This window comes from Semicossyphus pulcher, unplaced genomic scaffold, assembly GCF_022749685.1.
Source record: "Semicossyphus pulcher isolate SPU_LCO1_2020_fin unplaced genomic scaffold, fSemPul1.0.p SCAF_9, whole genome shotgun sequence".
Classification (NCBI taxonomy): Eukaryota; Metazoa; Chordata; class Actinopteri; order Labriformes; family Labridae; genus Semicossyphus; species Semicossyphus pulcher.
The window spans coordinates 20,055,940-20,073,340 of NW_027211770.1; the positions used below are offsets into that span (position 1 = coordinate 20,055,940).

The 17,401-nt window shown below is 41.3% G+C and overlaps 1 protein-coding gene across 1 annotated transcript; it reads right to left on the reverse strand.

The window, feature by feature from the left end:
- Positions 1 to 5,537: 5,537 nt before the first annotated feature.
- LOC138584180 (serine/threonine-protein kinase pim-1-like) lies at positions 5,538 to 9,163 on the reverse strand. Its single transcript, XM_069656356.1, has 7 exons — positions 9,106 to 9,163; positions 8,160 to 8,459; positions 7,950 to 8,044; positions 6,903 to 7,106; positions 6,518 to 6,695; positions 6,240 to 6,410; positions 5,538 to 5,647 (listed from the first exon to the last, which is right to left on the reverse strand). Exons 1-7 carry the CDS (start codon positions 9,161 to 9,163, stop codon positions 5,538 to 5,540), a joined length of 1,116 nt encoding a protein of 371 aa, XP_069512457.1.
- Positions 9,164 to 17,401: the final 8,238 nt, after the last annotated feature.

Below are 17,401 nucleotides of genomic sequence, written 5' to 3' on the forward strand. Positions count from 1 at the left end.
TGAATCTCTGGCCCTTCAAGGTGTTTTATCGCGACCTACAAGACAGACACAAGATATGAGTTTTCTACTTCTTTGGATATGATAAACAGTTTATTGTCCTTAAGTGAGGTATTCATTCAAGGAAATTCAAAGAAGTTACACTTGAAATATGAGTTCTCTGCAACTCTTTTCGGGCCTGTGAGCCGAGCTGCAGAGCAACGTTAGCTCAGTGTTTTGGTTAAAATGTCCTCAGTGTTCATCTCTTACATGTTTTCTACTGGAAGAAGTCCCCAAAACAAACAGACCGCGTGAATAACACCAGTAAAAACACTTAGCTAAATGTCTTTACGCAGCTTTGAGGGCTGCGAGCCGAGCTGCCGCTAACATTAGCTTAGCTTCTTTTTGATAACTTCCCAGACGTTTTAAAAGATTAAATAAAAAACAACTAGGATATAAAAAGTGACGTTGATGTTACTGGCCAATTAAGAAGTAGTAAGTTTAAAGTCTGGTGTGTGAGCTAAAAGCTGCAGACTGACTGCCTGTTGTCGTGTTTATCATACTGAAATCATTTTATGGCCTAGCCAATGCATCTTAATTACAAAATATATAATATGAAAAAAAAATGGCCGCCATATTTTTAGTTTTGGCAACCTAAAGCTGCTGTCTGATCACTTGATTGCTCAGCCCCAGTGTAAGTGTAAGATGTGTATGAGATACTTACTGGTAGAGAGTCAGCTCTACGGAGGCCAGCATACACGCACCCGAATCCTCCTCTGCCGAGTATCTGGAGCTGCTCATACTTTTCCTTAAAGTCAGCTACACAAACACAGACACACATGTTGGTTTTACTACAGCTGATGGGTCGCACGTTTTTCTCGCTGGAGGTGCATTTGTAAACTCAAGTTAATTGCACCGGCCAGTGCAAATTTGCTTCTTGGCATTACCCTTATATGTAATTGTGCTCTTTTGGTCTGAAATCAACTTTTAAAATATAGTTAAAGGAATCTCCTCACACCCCGTAACAAGAGGAATGGTCACATAAAGCAAGTCTTTACTTTCGCATTGAGAAATAATTATCTTGGAGACTCTGAGCTTACCTCTGCTGGTCTCGATGTTGGGGATTGACTGGCTGCAGAAGCTCTCTTGATGATCAGAGGTGCTCTTCTGCAAGGCCTGTGTTAAGACTGACACCTTCAGTCTCTTCTCTTCTGGCTCTTCGGTGTCATCGTCAGCCTTTCTTTTAACCCCTTTTGGGCTGTCCGGGCCCGCCGTCCCAAAGCTATCTGAGCTTCTCCTGGATCCCAAGCTGCTGCTGGAGCAGGAGCAGTAGCTGGAGCTGAAGCTAGACTTCCCCTGACTTTGATCCTCTGGCACATAGTTAGGATCATGATCTGTCTTTCTCCTTTTGTTGTTTCCTGCAAATGTTCAAAAATATTATTAAAAAATTGTCAGAGTTTTCGGGGCTTACACATGCACATAATTGTGCTCAGTAAGCCATCTAAAACTAAATAAACCGCATAAAATTTCCGACTAAAAAATTAAACAACTCAACCATTAACATTACAAGTCAAGATGGGAATGCATTGGAAGTAACTTTCATGATTGACGCCACCAGAAATGCTCTGGCCTTCAACAAGCCAATGCAACCTGGGGGTTGTTTTATACATTACATACTTAAACTGAACCTTCAAATAGTGCAAGCAGGTCAAATACAGCACATTGTTTTCTACCAGACGTGAAAAGTCAAAAAGTGATGAGAACACTGTTACAGCTCCACACACGGCCACTAGAGCATGTTTAAAAGTCCTGTGGTTCATTTTACGTGTTGCAGTACTTGTATAAGTTTGGGGAAAGACTTAGCTCTTTAGTGTATGAATTGTGTAATATAAATAAAGTTGAACTTGACTTAATTTAAATTTTTAAAAATGTCAGAAACAAATTGAAGTAAATTACAGAACAAAAACTTCATGTTGGAGTCAAAAAATATCTAAAATGCAAGTATCAGTGTGCAGGAATCTTCATTTTTACTCAAAACTTGTGTAAAAACTGATCTTTTTTTTTCAGTTCACAGTCCAGTGAGAACACATCAGAAAACTAACACGTGACTTTGTTAAATATCAGTAGAAAAGCAGGAATATGGGCGATAACTCAAACTGTGTGCCTTTTCTACCTGCTTTAACATGGATGATATTGTAATGGGGACTAGGATTAAATACCCACCTCGGTCTTTGCTGGAGTCCAGCTGGCTGCGACTCCGCTTAGATGTGGTCGATGTCATCTTGTATGATCAGGACTGATTGTAGAAAGTGGCTGAAATGTTGAGAGCTGCCGTCGATGTGAGTGTCTTGTCTGATCTGAGGTTATCTTGGTGGCTCTGAATAGAATGTTAACTGTCGCCTTTAATCCATCACGATCTGACGTGTTCCGTTCCGCCAAACTTTTAGAATGTTTGTGATTGAATCCATCATTACAATTATTTTCAAATTATTTAATTCTACATTGTATTAAATAGTAACATTACAATATTTGATGTTGTTTTCCAAAACTGTATGCAAGTACCCAAACACACACACACACACACACACACAAAATGGTCAGAGATGGATCATGACAGGGATATTTTAGGTCGTTGGGATTCTCAGAAGATAAATCCTAATGATCATGTCTTGTGTCAGACATTAAAAGTTTTTCTGGTTTAAATAAATGGTCAAATATAAAAGTTTATGTTACGCCTTTTGTCTCACACGGTACATACAGAAACAAAACCTCATTATAAAGTTATCAGTAATTGTATTGGATGGATCACAAGTGTTCATGAAGCATTTTTTCCTTCCTGATATCAAATCAAATACCTCAAAATCCAGATTATTGGTGGAAAAACACTGATTAATGACATTTCACGAGCTTTGACTGGTAAATGTCACGTTCCACGAGCAAAGCACTGTTGTTATTTGTTGTCATCACATTCAAATTTACCCCAAATCAGATGATTTATGGGGGGGCCAAGAAAATATTGAATCACAGCATTGACGGATATTCTCCACAATACCCAATACCCCATTGTAGTCGCAGAAGTAATGATCATCTTCAACACACAGCCTACTTTTAAGCTTGCTCTTTCAGCCATTTCCCCCCTACTTTGAGCTGACATTTCAACTATTTATCCATCGCTTTTTTTTAATTTACTAAACTAAACATAATGAAAGCAGAATCCATGGCAGTGCTCAAGGTCAAGGTATCTTCATTCGTCTCCCGTGGGAGACATTTTTCTCAGACAGAGGGGTCTGCTGCAGACAGGACATTCCACCCACAACAACATTCCACTACACACATACAATAGTCATCAATAAAAATGAGCAATACATGATAAATAAAATACTCTACAGAGTCACATAAATAGTGCAATTCATCTCTGTGCAAATTCAGTGTCACATAGCCCCTGATCATTTCCGTCCATCCTGAGCAATCTGCCCATTAATGAGCTTGGCTGAGAGTGGGATGAACGAATGCTTATATCTGTTGTGCTTACATAGAGGGACTCTATACCTCCTTCCTGGGTTCAGTAAGACATATTCAGAGTGCAGTACGTGAGATGTGTCAGATAAGATGTTATTCGCAAGTCTAAGGATTGATTGTTCAAACAGGTCTTGGGGAGTTACAGGTGCTGTCATACCAATGATTTTCCCTGCCGTTTTTATCAGATTTAATATCTGAGCCTTTGATTTAACAGTTAGGTTGCCGAACCAGCTGATAATGCCATACCGTAACACAGATTCAATGGTTGCTCTATAGAAAATCAACATAATGTTCCTACAGACACCAAACACTCTGAGCAGACGTAGAAAATGCAGGCGCTGGTGGATTCGGGCACAGACACTTGCCTCTTGCGTGTGCCAGCTTAAGTCGCTATCAATATGGACCCCCAAATATTTATAAGAGTTAACCTGCTCAATGTTACGTCCGTGTATGGCCACGGAGCTGTGATCCCTAACTCACCTTGGATCCATCAGCATCTCCACTGTTTTACCTGTATTAATCTGGAGTTGGTGAGCGTCACACCAGCTCACAAACCTGTCCACTTCAGATCTGTGGCTGTTTAAGTTGGTATTGGTTTTTAGCAGACTAAGTATAACAGTGTCGTCTGAAAATTTCACCACATGCTGGTCCGGCTGGGAGCTGACACAGTCATTGGTGTACAATGTGAATAAAAACGGCGAACTGACGCAGCCCTGAGGGGCACCAGTGCTGCTCAGTACAGTATCCGAGAGAGCAAGAGTTAAGTTTAACCTGCTGTGACCTGTTTGACAGGAAAGAATAGTACCACTGGATTAGGAAGGGGTTCACGTTCAGCTGAGTCAGTAAAACGCAGATAAAAATCATTCAGTTCATTGGCTTTTGCAATTTCATCATTGGCAACCACCGGTTTTCTTTTTGTGTCCATGTTTGTCATGCTGCGGATAGAGTCCCACAGTTTCTTATTGTTCCACCTGGAAAGGTCCCGTTCTTCCTTATATTGCAGCCGAGTCGCTGTCATCCTCTGATTCAGGTATTTTTTTTTTTTTTAAGATTATTTTTTGGGCCTTTTTGGCTTTATTTTTATAGGACAGCTGAAGATAGACAGGAAATGTTGGGAGTAGAGAGTGGGGGATGACATGCACAAATGATCGGCAGACCGGGAGTCGAGCCTGCGATCAGTGCGACGAGGACTGTAGCCTCTGTACATGGGGCGCCTGCTCTACCGACTGAGCTAAACAGCGCCCCTGATTCAGGTATTTTTGTGCGGCCCTGACCCCTGCTGTTGTATTGAACTGCATTAGATCGTACAGGTGAACCTAATGAAGTGGCCGATGAGTGTATATTGTGATAAATATCCGTATTGATCAATGTAGAAATATTTATCCTAATATTTTTTTGTCAGCACTCCCTGCAGAACTACAGACATTCCCATCAGCCTTTGCTGTACTTTATATTTAGTGCTAAATAAGGGTGTAAATCACAAGTTTCATCACAGCATTCAATCAATCTATCAAATTTTAATTGTATAGTGCCAAATCATAACCAAATAGGAAGAGCAGGTCTAGACCGACTCTTTGTTATGTTGTTTAAAGAGAGGCCCAACATGAATCACCATGAGTAGCACTTAGCCATATTCGGCAACATTGGCGAGGAAAAACTTCCTTTTAACAGGCAGAAACCTCGAGCAGAACCAGACTCATGGTGAACAGCCATCTGCCTCGACTGGATGGGCCGAAAAATGGGATAGAAGGAGATGCAGGATAGAGACAGAAGAGTGGGGGGTAAGGAAAAGAGGGGGTTAGAGGGAAGTGGGGGGTAAGGAAAAGAGGGGGTTAGAGGGAAGTGGGGGGTAAGGAAAAGAGGGGGTTAGAGGGAAGTGGGGGTTAAGGAAAAGAGGGGTTAGAGGGAAGTGGGGAATAAGGAAAAGAGGGAGTTAGAGGGAAGTGGGGGGTAAGGAAAAGAGGGGGTTGGAGGGAAGTGGGGGGTAAGGAAAAGAGGGGGTTGGAGGGAAGTGGGGGGTCAGGAAAAGACAGGGTTGGAGGTTACACTGAGGGCTGGGATGGTTTGAGCCAGGGGTGGAGCTGAAGCTGTCGCAGAGTTGCCCGCTCTTCTGGGTTGATGGTCAAACTCTGGTACAAGAAGTCCAGGCAGCCTGAAGAGAAGAAGACGACATCATTTAAGATTGAAGAAGAAACAAAAGACTCGTGCCTGTTTTGAGAATGTAAACATGGCGGATGTTCAATTCAAAACAGATATTATCAACAAACGTGAAAAGCTGTCACTCATCAAATCTAATTCAGACTCTTGTTATCCATCAGTCCCGTGTGGTTAACAGAAATATAAACATGAAGTGAAAATGGCCCTCAGGAACAGATGATGCCCAAAGATGTGTTCTGATGCAAAGCAAAGTGAATGTGGTAACAAAATCAGCAAAAATTCAGCAGATCTGTAAAAACAGGTCTGAATAAATGCTGTGTCAGGTCAGTCTACAAGACAACAAGCAAAGATCTTTAAAATGATTGTTTGATGGAGTTTAGATTGACCGTTTCTGATGCGACTGCATCCAAAATTAAACACAGGCAAATTCCCTAAAGAATCGTGTTTGCTTAATTTGCATTGAACAGTAAAAATGAGCCTCCTTTGGCGTCTTTGCGTGTCATTTTGGAACACAGAAATTCACTTGACTTTGGGTCTGATAACACTCTACAGTTACTGCTTTCTCATTCAGAAACTGGATGTCGTACCTCTGGGTAGTCTTTTGCAGAGCTGCGCATGCCCACTGATGAAGTGCATCGTGTTGAACGGTAACCCGTGCATCATCCTGTAGAGCAGGCCGCCGAGCTGCCAGACGGTGGTGGGTCGAGCCTTGTACTCTGTGTGAGTGTGGTACTCTGGAGGGGCCAGAGTTATGGTTCCTGGAATACAGAGAAAAAGAGAATGAAGAGGGAGCTCAAACATGAAGGTAAATATTTGAGAAACTGCCCAACGAGTAATAAGCAGCCGCAGAGGCCAGATGTCATACCATTGTAAGACAGGAGGGTCTTCTCCATCTCAGATGTGCTGCAGCCAAAGTCGATGATCCTCAGGCGCGGGACTCCGGACGGGTTTTCCACCAGGATATTGGCTGTTTTTATATCCCGGTGAAAGACCCCTCTGTCGTCCATATCGATTGCTGCTGAGATCATCTGCCTCATGAAATCCTGACACAGAAAGAGAGAGAAACAGATGCTTTTATGCACATTGTCAATAAGAAAAACAGTCAAAATATCAAAAAGCTGTTATCTTGCTTGGATGAGGAGGAGAGTGTGGATGCATTGATAAAAACAAACTGCAAAAACAGTGCAAAAGAATTCAAATGTTGACACTTAATTGACATTAAGCATGGGACTTAAACATGTCTTCAGTACCTTAGCTACGTCCTCCTTCAAAGCACCACCCTGCCCCTTGAGATAAGCGGAGAGGGTGACTGCGGGATCCGGCCTCTCCATGACAATAATGAGCTCATCCTCCATGCTGTACCAGTCCAGCAGGCTAACTGCGGCAGACGTGCCGAATGGCTGTTGTCCGACAGCTTTCTTCATGAGCTCCACCTCCTGAGGGATCTTCTGCAGCTAAGAAACCCAAAGCAAAGAAAAGACACTAAAGAGCTGGAACCTCACACGCTGAAGAGAATCGTGGATGTGAAGGAGAAGTTAAACCATCAGATAATAGAGCAGAAGATGATGGATCAGTTTACTTACTTTGAGCTCACGTTGAATCTCTGGCCCTTCAAGGTGTTTTATCGCGACCTACAAGACAGACACAAGATATGAGTTTTCTCTTTCTTTGGATATGATAAACAGTTTATTGTCCTTAAGTGAGGTATTCATTCAAGGAAATTCAAAGAAGTTACACTTGAAATATGAGTTCTCTGCAACTCTTTTCGGGCCTGTGAGCCGAGCTGCAGAGCAACGTTAGCTCAGCGTTTTGGTTTAAATGTCCTCAGTGTTCATCTCTTACATGTTTTCTACTGGAAGAAGTCCCCAAAACAAACAGACCGCGTGAATAACACCAGTAAAAACACTTAGCTAAATGTCTTTACGCAGCTTTGGGGGCTGCGAGCCGAGCTGCCGCTAACATTAGCTTAGCTTCTTTTTGATAACTTCCCAGACGTTTTAAAAGATTAAATAAAAAACAACTAGGATATAAAAAAGTGACGTTGATGTTACTGGCCAATTAAGAAGTAGTAAATTTAAAGTCTGGTGTGTGAGCTAAAAGCTGCAGACTGACTGCCTGTTGTCGTGTTTATCATACTGAAATCATTTTATGGCCTAGCCAATGCATCTTCATTACAAAATATATAATATGAAAAAAAAATCGCCCCCATATTTTTAGTTTTGGCAACCTAAAGCTGCTGTCTGATCACTTGATCGCTCAGCCCCAGTGTAAGTGTAAGATGTGTATGAGATACTTACTGGTAGAGAGTCAGCTCTACGGAGGCCAGCATACACGCACCCGAATCCTCCTGTGCCGAGTATCTGGAGCTGCTCGTACTTTTCCTTAAAGTCAGCTACACAAACACAGACACACATATTGGTTTTACTACAGCTGATGGGTCGCACGTTTTTCTTGCTGGAGGTGCATTTGTAAACTCAAGTTAATTGCACCGTAACCTCTGAGCTTACCTCTGCTGGTCTCGATGTTGGGGATTGACTGGCTGCAGAAGCTCTCTTGATGGTCCGAGAGGCTCTTCTGCACGGCCTGTGTTGAGACTGACACCTTCAGTCTCTTGTCTTTTGGCTTTCCGGTGTCTTCGTCAGCCTTTCTTTTCACCCCTTTTGGGCTGTCCGGGCCCGCCGTCACAAAGCTATTATCTGAGCTTGATCTGGATCGGAAGCTGCTGCTGGAGCAGGAGCAGGAGCTGGAGCTGAAGCTAGACTTCCCCTGACTTTGATCCACTGTCCTCCTTCTTTTGTTGATGTTTCCTGCAAATGTTCAAAATATTATTAAAAAATTGTCTGACTTTTCGGGGCTTACACATCAACAACCCAATGCAACCTGGGGGTTTGTTTTATACATTACATACTTAAACTGAACCTTAAAATAGTGCAAGCAGGTCAAATACAGCACATTGTTTTCTACCAGACGTGAAAAGTCAAAAAGTGATGAGAACACTGTTACAGCTCCACACACGGCCACTAGAGCATGTTTAAAAGTCCTGTGGTTCATTTTACGTGTTGCAGTACTTGTGTAAGTTTGGGGAAAGACTTAGCTCTTTAGTGTATGAATTGTGCAATATAAATAAAGTTGAACTTGACTTAATTTAAATTGAAAAAATGTCAGAAACAAATTGTAGTAAATTACAGAACAAAAACTTCATGTTGGATTCCAAAAATATCTAAAATGCAAGTATCAGTGTGCAGGAATCTTCATTTTTACTCAAAACTTGTGTAAAAACTGATCTTTTTTTATCAGTTCACAGTCCAGTGAGAACACATCAGAAAACTAACACGTGACTTTGTTAAATATCAGTAGAAAAGCAGGAATATGGGCGATAACTCAAACTGTGTGCCTTTTCTACCTGGTGTAACATGGATGATATTGTAATGGGGACTAGGATTAAATACCCACCTTGGTCTTTGCTGGAGTCCAGCTGGCTGCGACTCCGCTTAGATGTGGTCGATGTCATCTTGTATGATCAGGACTGATAGATGAGAAAGTGGCTGAACTGTTGAGAGCTGCCGTCGATGTGAGTGTCTTGTCTGATCTGAGGTTATCTTAGTGGCTCTGTAGAGAATGTTAACTGTCGCCTTTAATGCATCACGATCTGACGTGTTCCATTCCGCCAAACTTTTAGAATGTTTGTGATTGAATTGATTGAATTAATGTCACGATCCACTAGCAAAGCACTGTTGTTATTTGTTGTCATCACATTCAAATTTTCCCCAAAGCAGATGATTTATGGGGGGGCCAAGAAAATATTGAATCACAGCATTAACTGATATTCTTGAAAATACCCAATACCCCATTGTAGTAGCAGAAGTAGTGATCACCTTCAACACATAGCCTACTTTTAAGCTTGCTCTTTCAGCCATTCCCCCCCTACTTTTAGCTGACATTTCAACTATTTATCCATCACTTTTTTTTATTTCAAACATTAATACTTTATTTTAAACTGCTGTAACTCTTTCAGCAGTGTATCCATAGCTGTAAGCTATATCAACCATTAAACAAACTCTTTTCACTATTTTTTTCAGTGTCCTCAAGGCCCACAGTCAATCCTGCAAAAAATGCATCTTATTTTTCCTGCTGGGAAAGTGTGCTTTATGTTGCACAGATTGCCGTGAAGTCTTGCACACACAGTTATGTTGCCCAGCATTAAAGTAATAAAGAGTTATAATAAAAGTAATAATCTTGAAGATCTCAGTTTTGTTCTCTTTGGCGGCACCTATGGCGATAAACGATAATTGCAGGAGCACACTTTAGATATCCCAACAGTGTAACTCTTAATTTTCCTCGCTAACGGTGGCTTTCCTTTTCAGACTGTTTGCCTTCATCTGAGCGTCAAATTTGTTTCTTTTTCTTTGGATTTTCACTTATTTTTAAAGTTGTATCTGTAGTCATCCATCTTTTCTTTGTTTGTTCAGCCATAGTAGATTACTGTTTACTCGCAACACACAGTGTGTTTGTTGTGTCAGCTCCGCCTACCCTCTCTGGCAGACCAACCACTGCTGGGTGATGGAAAAGGCGTCATTAACTGGGCGCCGCTTGTGATTTCTTCCGTAATAGTGCAAATGCAATGGCTTTCATCAGTGGGCCATAGGCTCAATCACCACTGTGTTACCTCATTTGGCTTAACAGACGTAACAGATATTTATGTGAATGAAAATCTTCGAGATAATTACTTTAAGCATGGTAAGAGAGTTTAAGCATTATGGCTAAAGCAGTCTGGTATCGTCTCTGCATCAAGCTGAATGTCAAAACTCCCAACAAATGGGGCGCAGGTTTAGCTCAGTGGCTAGAGCAGGTGCCCCATATACAGTCCTTGAGGCAGCGGCTGCAGGTTTGACTCCCGCCCTCGGCCCTTTGCTGCATGTCATCCGCCACTCTCTCTTCCCCATATTTCCTGTCTCTCTTCAGCTGTCCTATAAAAAATAAAAAGGCACAACAAAAACTTTTATTGTGTTCCTTTTACCTTTTTTACCCTCTTTTCTGACGGGCTCCAGGATGCTTACCCTTTCTTTCTTAAGTACCAGGCAACATTTTTTTTTTCAACAGATTTTTGCAGCACGCGTTATAATTTTGCCTTCTTAATGCCCAAACTTATTATTTATGTGCATGTTTGACTCGTCAGTCCACCCCAGCCTTCACCTCACATAAAGTTGTTTTTGTTTCTTTATACTGCTTCACCTGGTTCCTAAAGGGTTTTGTCATGCAGTCACAATATACATCCCATTAACCAGTTCTTCCTCATCTTCCAGACTATAATTTATTAACGGGTGATAAAGTGCTGGAATCTCATCTGAAAGTCTTTTTAGCTGCACCACAGACATACTTGCTCTTACCCCGCCCTCTGGAAGACTTCCTGTCTCATCCCTGTCCCCAAAAAGAAAAACCCCAGTGAGCCAGATGACATCTTTCTGGTTGCACTGACATCACACATGATGAAGACCATGGAACGGCTGCTGCTCCATCTCCTCAGACCCAGATACAGGAGCCTGGTGAAGGACTTAGTGAGGTGGTCCAAGTCGAATCATCTGCAGCTGAACACCTACAGGACCAAGGAGATGGTGGTGGACTCCTGAAGGAACAGGCCACACATCCAACCAGTGTCCATTGAGGGGGTCGACGTAGAGGTCAGGACCTACAAGTACCTACAAGGCTGCAGCTGGATGACAGGCTGGACTGGACAGCTAACATGGGCACTCTTCAGAGGAAAGGGCAGAGCCGTCTGTACTTTCTGAGAAGGCTGGGGTCCTTCAACATCTGCAAGAAACTGCTGCTGCTGATTGTGGTGGCCAGTGTTCTCTTCTGTGCTGTGGTGTGCTGGGGAGGTAGCAGTGAGAAGAGGGATGCTGCACGTCTGGATAGACTGGTGAGGAGGGCTGGTTCTGTAGTGGGCACAGAGATGGACTGCAGAGAGAAGGACCTTGGATAAACTGTTATCCATCCTGGACAACGCCCACCACCCTCTGCACAGCACATTCACCAGGCAGAGGAGCGTGTTCAGCGGCAGACTGCTGTCCCAGTCCTGCTCCACAGACAGACTCAGGAACTCTTTTGTCCCCCTGGCCATAAAACTGTACGACTCCTCTCGGTGATGGCAGGGGGAAGCAAACAATGCAAAGACTGAGAAGTGAATTTACACCAGGACACTTTAACACTCGCTTATTTATGTTTATAAATCTTTATGCACATTAGCACCTTTCTGTTTTTGCACTAGCTTTTTTCACTGATCATGTTTAAATTTGCTCTTCTCAATGTTGCAGTGTGTTGTTGTAATTAATGGCCTTTATTTTAATTTTATTTTGTCTCTGATTTTAATATTTTCTTACAGTCTTAAGGGGGTGGGGGGTTGGGTTGAGAGATGCCTAAATTTCTAACTAGCATCTCCAACATGATAACTACAGTTCTGTGTTACGTTTCAGTGCAGCTGCCTGTATATCAAATGTTTACATGTTTATGTTGTTGGATGTTGTGGCTGCTGCTTCACCGTCTGCCATCGGTCGTCTTCAATCCCATCCTTATTTCCATAGAATGACAGAGCTCATGACATCATAGGTCACTTCTTGGGCGCCTTGACTGGGATTAAATCAGATTAAGTATTAGTAAACACACACACTGTCCCTTTCTCCCTCTCTCTTACACACACACACACATATACACACACAAACACAAACAACATAACTCGGTAATCTGGCAGCATGGTCACTTCGTCTTTCACTCTCTTTCTCTCTCTATCTTTTTTTCTGTCTGGCTTCAAATTTACATTCAACCTTAAATGATCTCTATCGAAACGACTATAATGATGGATGGTGATGCCAAACCGAGTTGTAAACATTGACTGTGTTTCTCTTAAACACACAAAACACAGAAAAGCATAACATTTAATTAAATAAATTTATTATTGACAATAAAATGATTTCTTTGTAGCAACACAGTCAGATAAAACCTTTTTCAAGTTACATGACAATTCAGCCTTTGGTAATTAAAGTTATGAATATATGTTTTTATTAGCTTGAAAGTTTAAAGTATTTTAAATAACATCAATGAGTAGTATGGGATCAATAACCGTTGGTATGACACATCTAAACTGTGATTTAACATTGGTGAAAGAGACAGTGTGGTTATGACAAGGTCACACTGGCAGTCCGGAGAGGCTCGTGCGCAGTTATCTTTGATTGGGGACACATAGCATCGTGACGATAGCGCGCCCATCCGCCGCCTGAGGGCACGCGGGCAGTTGACAGGACTGCCAGAACTGGACGGCTCGCGCACGGTTTTCATTGTGCTCAAATTAACGAACCGTTAAATTCGGTTACCGGAGAAAATAAACTGGCTTTAGTGCGCCAAATTACCTGGAGGATAATGTCAACAGCGGGTAAGTGCTGAATGAATTTCACTGCGCAAGAAGTTTTGAAAACACAATGCTTTTTTTTTTCTGTTCGGTCGATATCTGGCTGCTGTTTTATGCGCCTCTTCATTTCTACTCATAGTGGCTAATGTGATGAGCATCAGACAGAAGTAATGGATTTAAACATTTAACGTTGACACCGTTGAAATTTGTAGAGTTGCTATTGGTCCAAAGGTAATTTTAATGTATAATTTACTGAACTTGCAGGCTACTGCGCAGGACTAAAGTATGATAAAATAATAGACTGAATAGATGATAATGTTGGGGCAACTGTAAACAATGGAGCAGTGACAAAGTCCTGAACAGAAAAGGAGGCCAGAGAGCTTTGTGTGCCCAGATGATTTAGACTTTAATCCGTTTTTGCTGTAGAGAGTTGTGAAGTAATAGAAAACACAGCTGTATTTAAAAATAGGTTTTTAAAATGATATAATGCTTCCTGAAAAAACCCTTAAAGGTATAAACCGCTCTGAAACACGTGCAGTATACTCTTCTTTTGCAGTGGACAGCACGTAGAAAACGTAAGTTGCTTTCAAACAGTGCAGTTGTTTAGTTTAAATCAAATAGTAAGACATTACTGATGTGTTTTAAGTTAGCCTACCTAGGATAGAAGTAGGTCCAAAACATTTGTTAATAAAATGACAGCAGTTTAAGCTGATTCTGATTCTATTGTAAAAGATGCTCTTAGTGTCATTTTGTAAAGCCTGATTTTCGTAGGCCTAACCCTAACCCTTTTTCTGAATTTGGGACTGTTTGACATTGAAATCACGACATGTATGAATGCCAAGACTACCAGCAGTGATGCCACATCTAAAGGCCCACCTTTCCCCTTCCAAAGTAGTGTTAAGTGTGTTTGCAGAATGTTTTAGTCACTGTTTTAGAAACATATCCTGTTATAAGAGGCATTCTGGACAGCCCTGACGTGTTTTTTCTGTATTACAAATCACCTGTGTTGTGATGCTTCTGTTATCATTGGCAGTGTATGTGATGGTAACACTATATTGTACTGTGTAATTTACATCCCTTTCATGTGCTGCATTTCAAATGCAATCAGAGCTTTGCTCAGTGGAGTGCTGTTCTCGGGCAGATTGCATAAAAGCAGCTGGTTGGTCTCGACATGCTGGGAAGCAGGGAGCTCCACTGATGTGGGGTTACTTCTTATGCTTTACGATGACTAGCTGCAAGAATAGAAACCTTAATTCATTTTTATTCATTCAAATGCAGTTATAGTTAACTGATCAATACCCACAAGAGAATTCAAACTTGTTCATGCAAGGTCAGAGTGATTTAGCTCAGTGGTCATACATGAAATTGAAACTGTCTAAGAGACGGATGAAAAGAGTTTTTATTTGATACAAATTTGACCCAAAAAAAGTCTCTATGACAATAGATGTATTTATTCGAAGTAACTGAATGTGACTGTAAAAAGTAATAAAGTTTGGTCAGATTCAAATATTATATCTCGTCTGTGTGACGTACTTCTCAATTCTGAGTATTTGTCTTAATTAGAAAAGGGGACTTGTGCAGAGTTTAAACAACACATTGCAACCTGCACCATCTTAACTCCACAGATTAACACTCGGGCGTCATCATACAATGACCTCGATCACTGCGCACAGCAGAGGGAGGGATGGCAGCGGAAAAGTTTCAATTAGATGGAATAAGGCCCGGTGCCAAGATGACTCCACATTTGTGTTTGTCATCTGTGTTTGTGTGCGAGTGTGTGTGTGCGTGTGTTGTTTATCAGATTCCACATTTCTGCCAAGTTCAGAGCTCTAAGTATTTAACAAACCAACCAACCCTAACCATGCATGATCAGACTGAAACATGCCATGCTATTTACAATGATAATGTCATACATTTTGAATTTATATTTACTTTGGTGATCATTTGCATCGCGTTTACTTAATGACACACATGGACAAACACATGTAGGGAATTATTTTCATTGTCAATTGATCTTGAAACGTCAATGAAACGTTCCTCCGTAAATAGACGAGTTGTTTGGTCCATAAAATATCAGAAACTAGTGAAAAATGTCGATGAATGATGACCTGAAATGTCTTGTTTTTAAATCACACCCAAAGCGATATATGATCATCTAAATCGATGTCATTTAATTTAATAGTTGACAACTAATTGATTAATCAAATCAAATCATTGGAGCAACTAAAGCAAATGCGAAAGATTACTTTTCTTTATTGATTTTTGTTCTATAGCACATTATACTGAAACCAGTGGCTGATATGTCTGTGTTAAAATTATTTAACTGTCCAATAACTGTGCAGTTTTTTACTTCCGTTTCTGTTTCATGCTCTGATGCTCTGACTGATGCCAGCAGATCAACTCTTCACTAGAACCTTTATTGATCTGATCAGTTAAAGGTCACTGCAGTGTTGTTTTATCAATGCTCATTTGTTAATTATTTTTAGGCATCCTTAATACAGCTGTTTCAGCATCCCTGTTGTGTGCAATAACATTATATGATCAACTTTCAAAGATAGATGAATGATGTGGAAAATGGGCCTGATGCTAAGAGCCATGTCCTGTAATGCAGCCTGTGATGCAGCCTGTGGCCTGGTTTGTAACTCCCACTGATCAATAACAAGTATCGATGTCTTTGTGTTTGTAGAGTTTTGTGTTGTACATTGTGTGCACAGTGTTGACAAAGCTCCCTGCCATTAAAACTATACAACCACATTTAATATCATACTAAATACTTTATAGAGCAACGTTACCTTGTGAACATAATTTTACCAAACTGATGTTTTTAGGGCATAAAACAGGAAATGCAGCAGATCACGTGTGACAAAGGACGTGACAAGAGTGACAGAGCATGCTGAAGAGTTTATTCAGCGTGTTATTCAATAACACTGAAATCATATTCCCTGCAAACCTAATCTTGCCACATAACACCTTAATATGGTCAGATAATCTGGATAGAAAGAGGGCAGGGGAGGTGCTATAGAGAGAGAGAATACATTATGAGAGACCAGCAGTGAAAAAAAGAAAGAGATAGGTGGTGAGGGTGGATTAATGTGTTCTTCCAGGAAAATTATGAATGTGACTGTCAAGAAAGATGTATAGCTGTACATCCTTTATTTAATACCTAGAACCACTGATACGATAAAACTGGCTTCCTGTGCTTTTGATCAATGGCCAGTTCAGACCTGGACGATTAGCTGACCATTACCAGTGTTTTATAAGACTGATGCTTTACTTGCATTAGTCATGGAGACAGGGCTGTCGGGATAACAATGTTGTGTGGGATGGCAAGTCCTTGTCACAACCACAGTGTTCAGCTTTCAAAGCGAAACCGCTCCTCTAAACGCCAAGTTGCAAAGCTACCTCAACAGGAAAGGCTCAGGGTGGCAACAGCCAACAGTCAGTATTTGCTCATGCTTTTGCACAAGATGGAAAATACAATTGTGAAAGAAACAAAGCTGAATGTTGCAGTATCTGTTTGACAAGATGGGAAGGGTTAGGATAAAAGAACAGGACCAACAAAGTACTTTGCAACAAAACTTTAGATTTACGCTTATGCTGATGATGTCATTGAATTTATTAAGATTCTACTATGTAATCTGGTACAAATGAGAGATAACTCTTGTGTTATTTTGAAAGTATAAAATACTCATGAGGAAAGAGTGGCTTCTTATGGATCACCGGTATTAACCAAACGTACCTGCCAATCCTTTTTCAGGTCCCTGTACGATTTAAGTACTAAGTTAAGAAAATGTACACAGTTGCCGACTGTTTTCTTTCAATCAACTTAATATAACTCCTCATATAAGGCAGGACTGCAGGGCCGATTCTGTTCTGAGGGTCCTGACAGTGTGAACTTCACCCAGACAACTTTCTCAGACACCCCTGCGTGAATGTTCTTACAAGAGAAGTTATTTGAGACATATGCCACCTCACCATGATAAGGTTAGGCAAAACAGGACTCTTGTTCTCGCATGGCCTATACACCACACGCAAACACAGATCATCACCTCCTCCAACTAAAGTCGCTGGTTGTCAGGCGACACCTCGACCCAATCACAGAGATAGCAGACCTGAGAACGTGTTCATTTGGTAGTGTTGGCAGGAACTACAGTTAAGGCCTCAAGGTCAGGACTGCCTCCTCACACAGTAACTGAACATGGATTTTCCCGTATCCTGTTAAGCGTATAACACCATTTATGCAAGATTGTCCACCACATCAGGGGATATTTATGCAGTTGGGGTGTAGAGATCCACCAATATGGGTTCCATCCAAGTGCCAGGAGGACAATGGCAAGAAAGTAAGAAAAA

Coding starts and splice junctions, on each gene's coding strand:
- LOC138584180 (XM_069656356.1), bottom strand. CDS start 9,163: ATGACATCGACCACATCTAAGCGGAGTCGCAGCCAGCTGGACTCCAGC. Junction 8,460..9,105: donor GGACTCCAGCAAAGACCAAG/GTGGGTATTTAA, acceptor GAACATTTGCAG/GAAACATCAACAAAAGAAGG. Junction 7,107..7,949: donor GTAGAGCTGACTCTCTACCA/GTAAGTATCTCA, acceptor TGGGTTTCTTAG/CTGCAGAAGATCCCTCAGGA.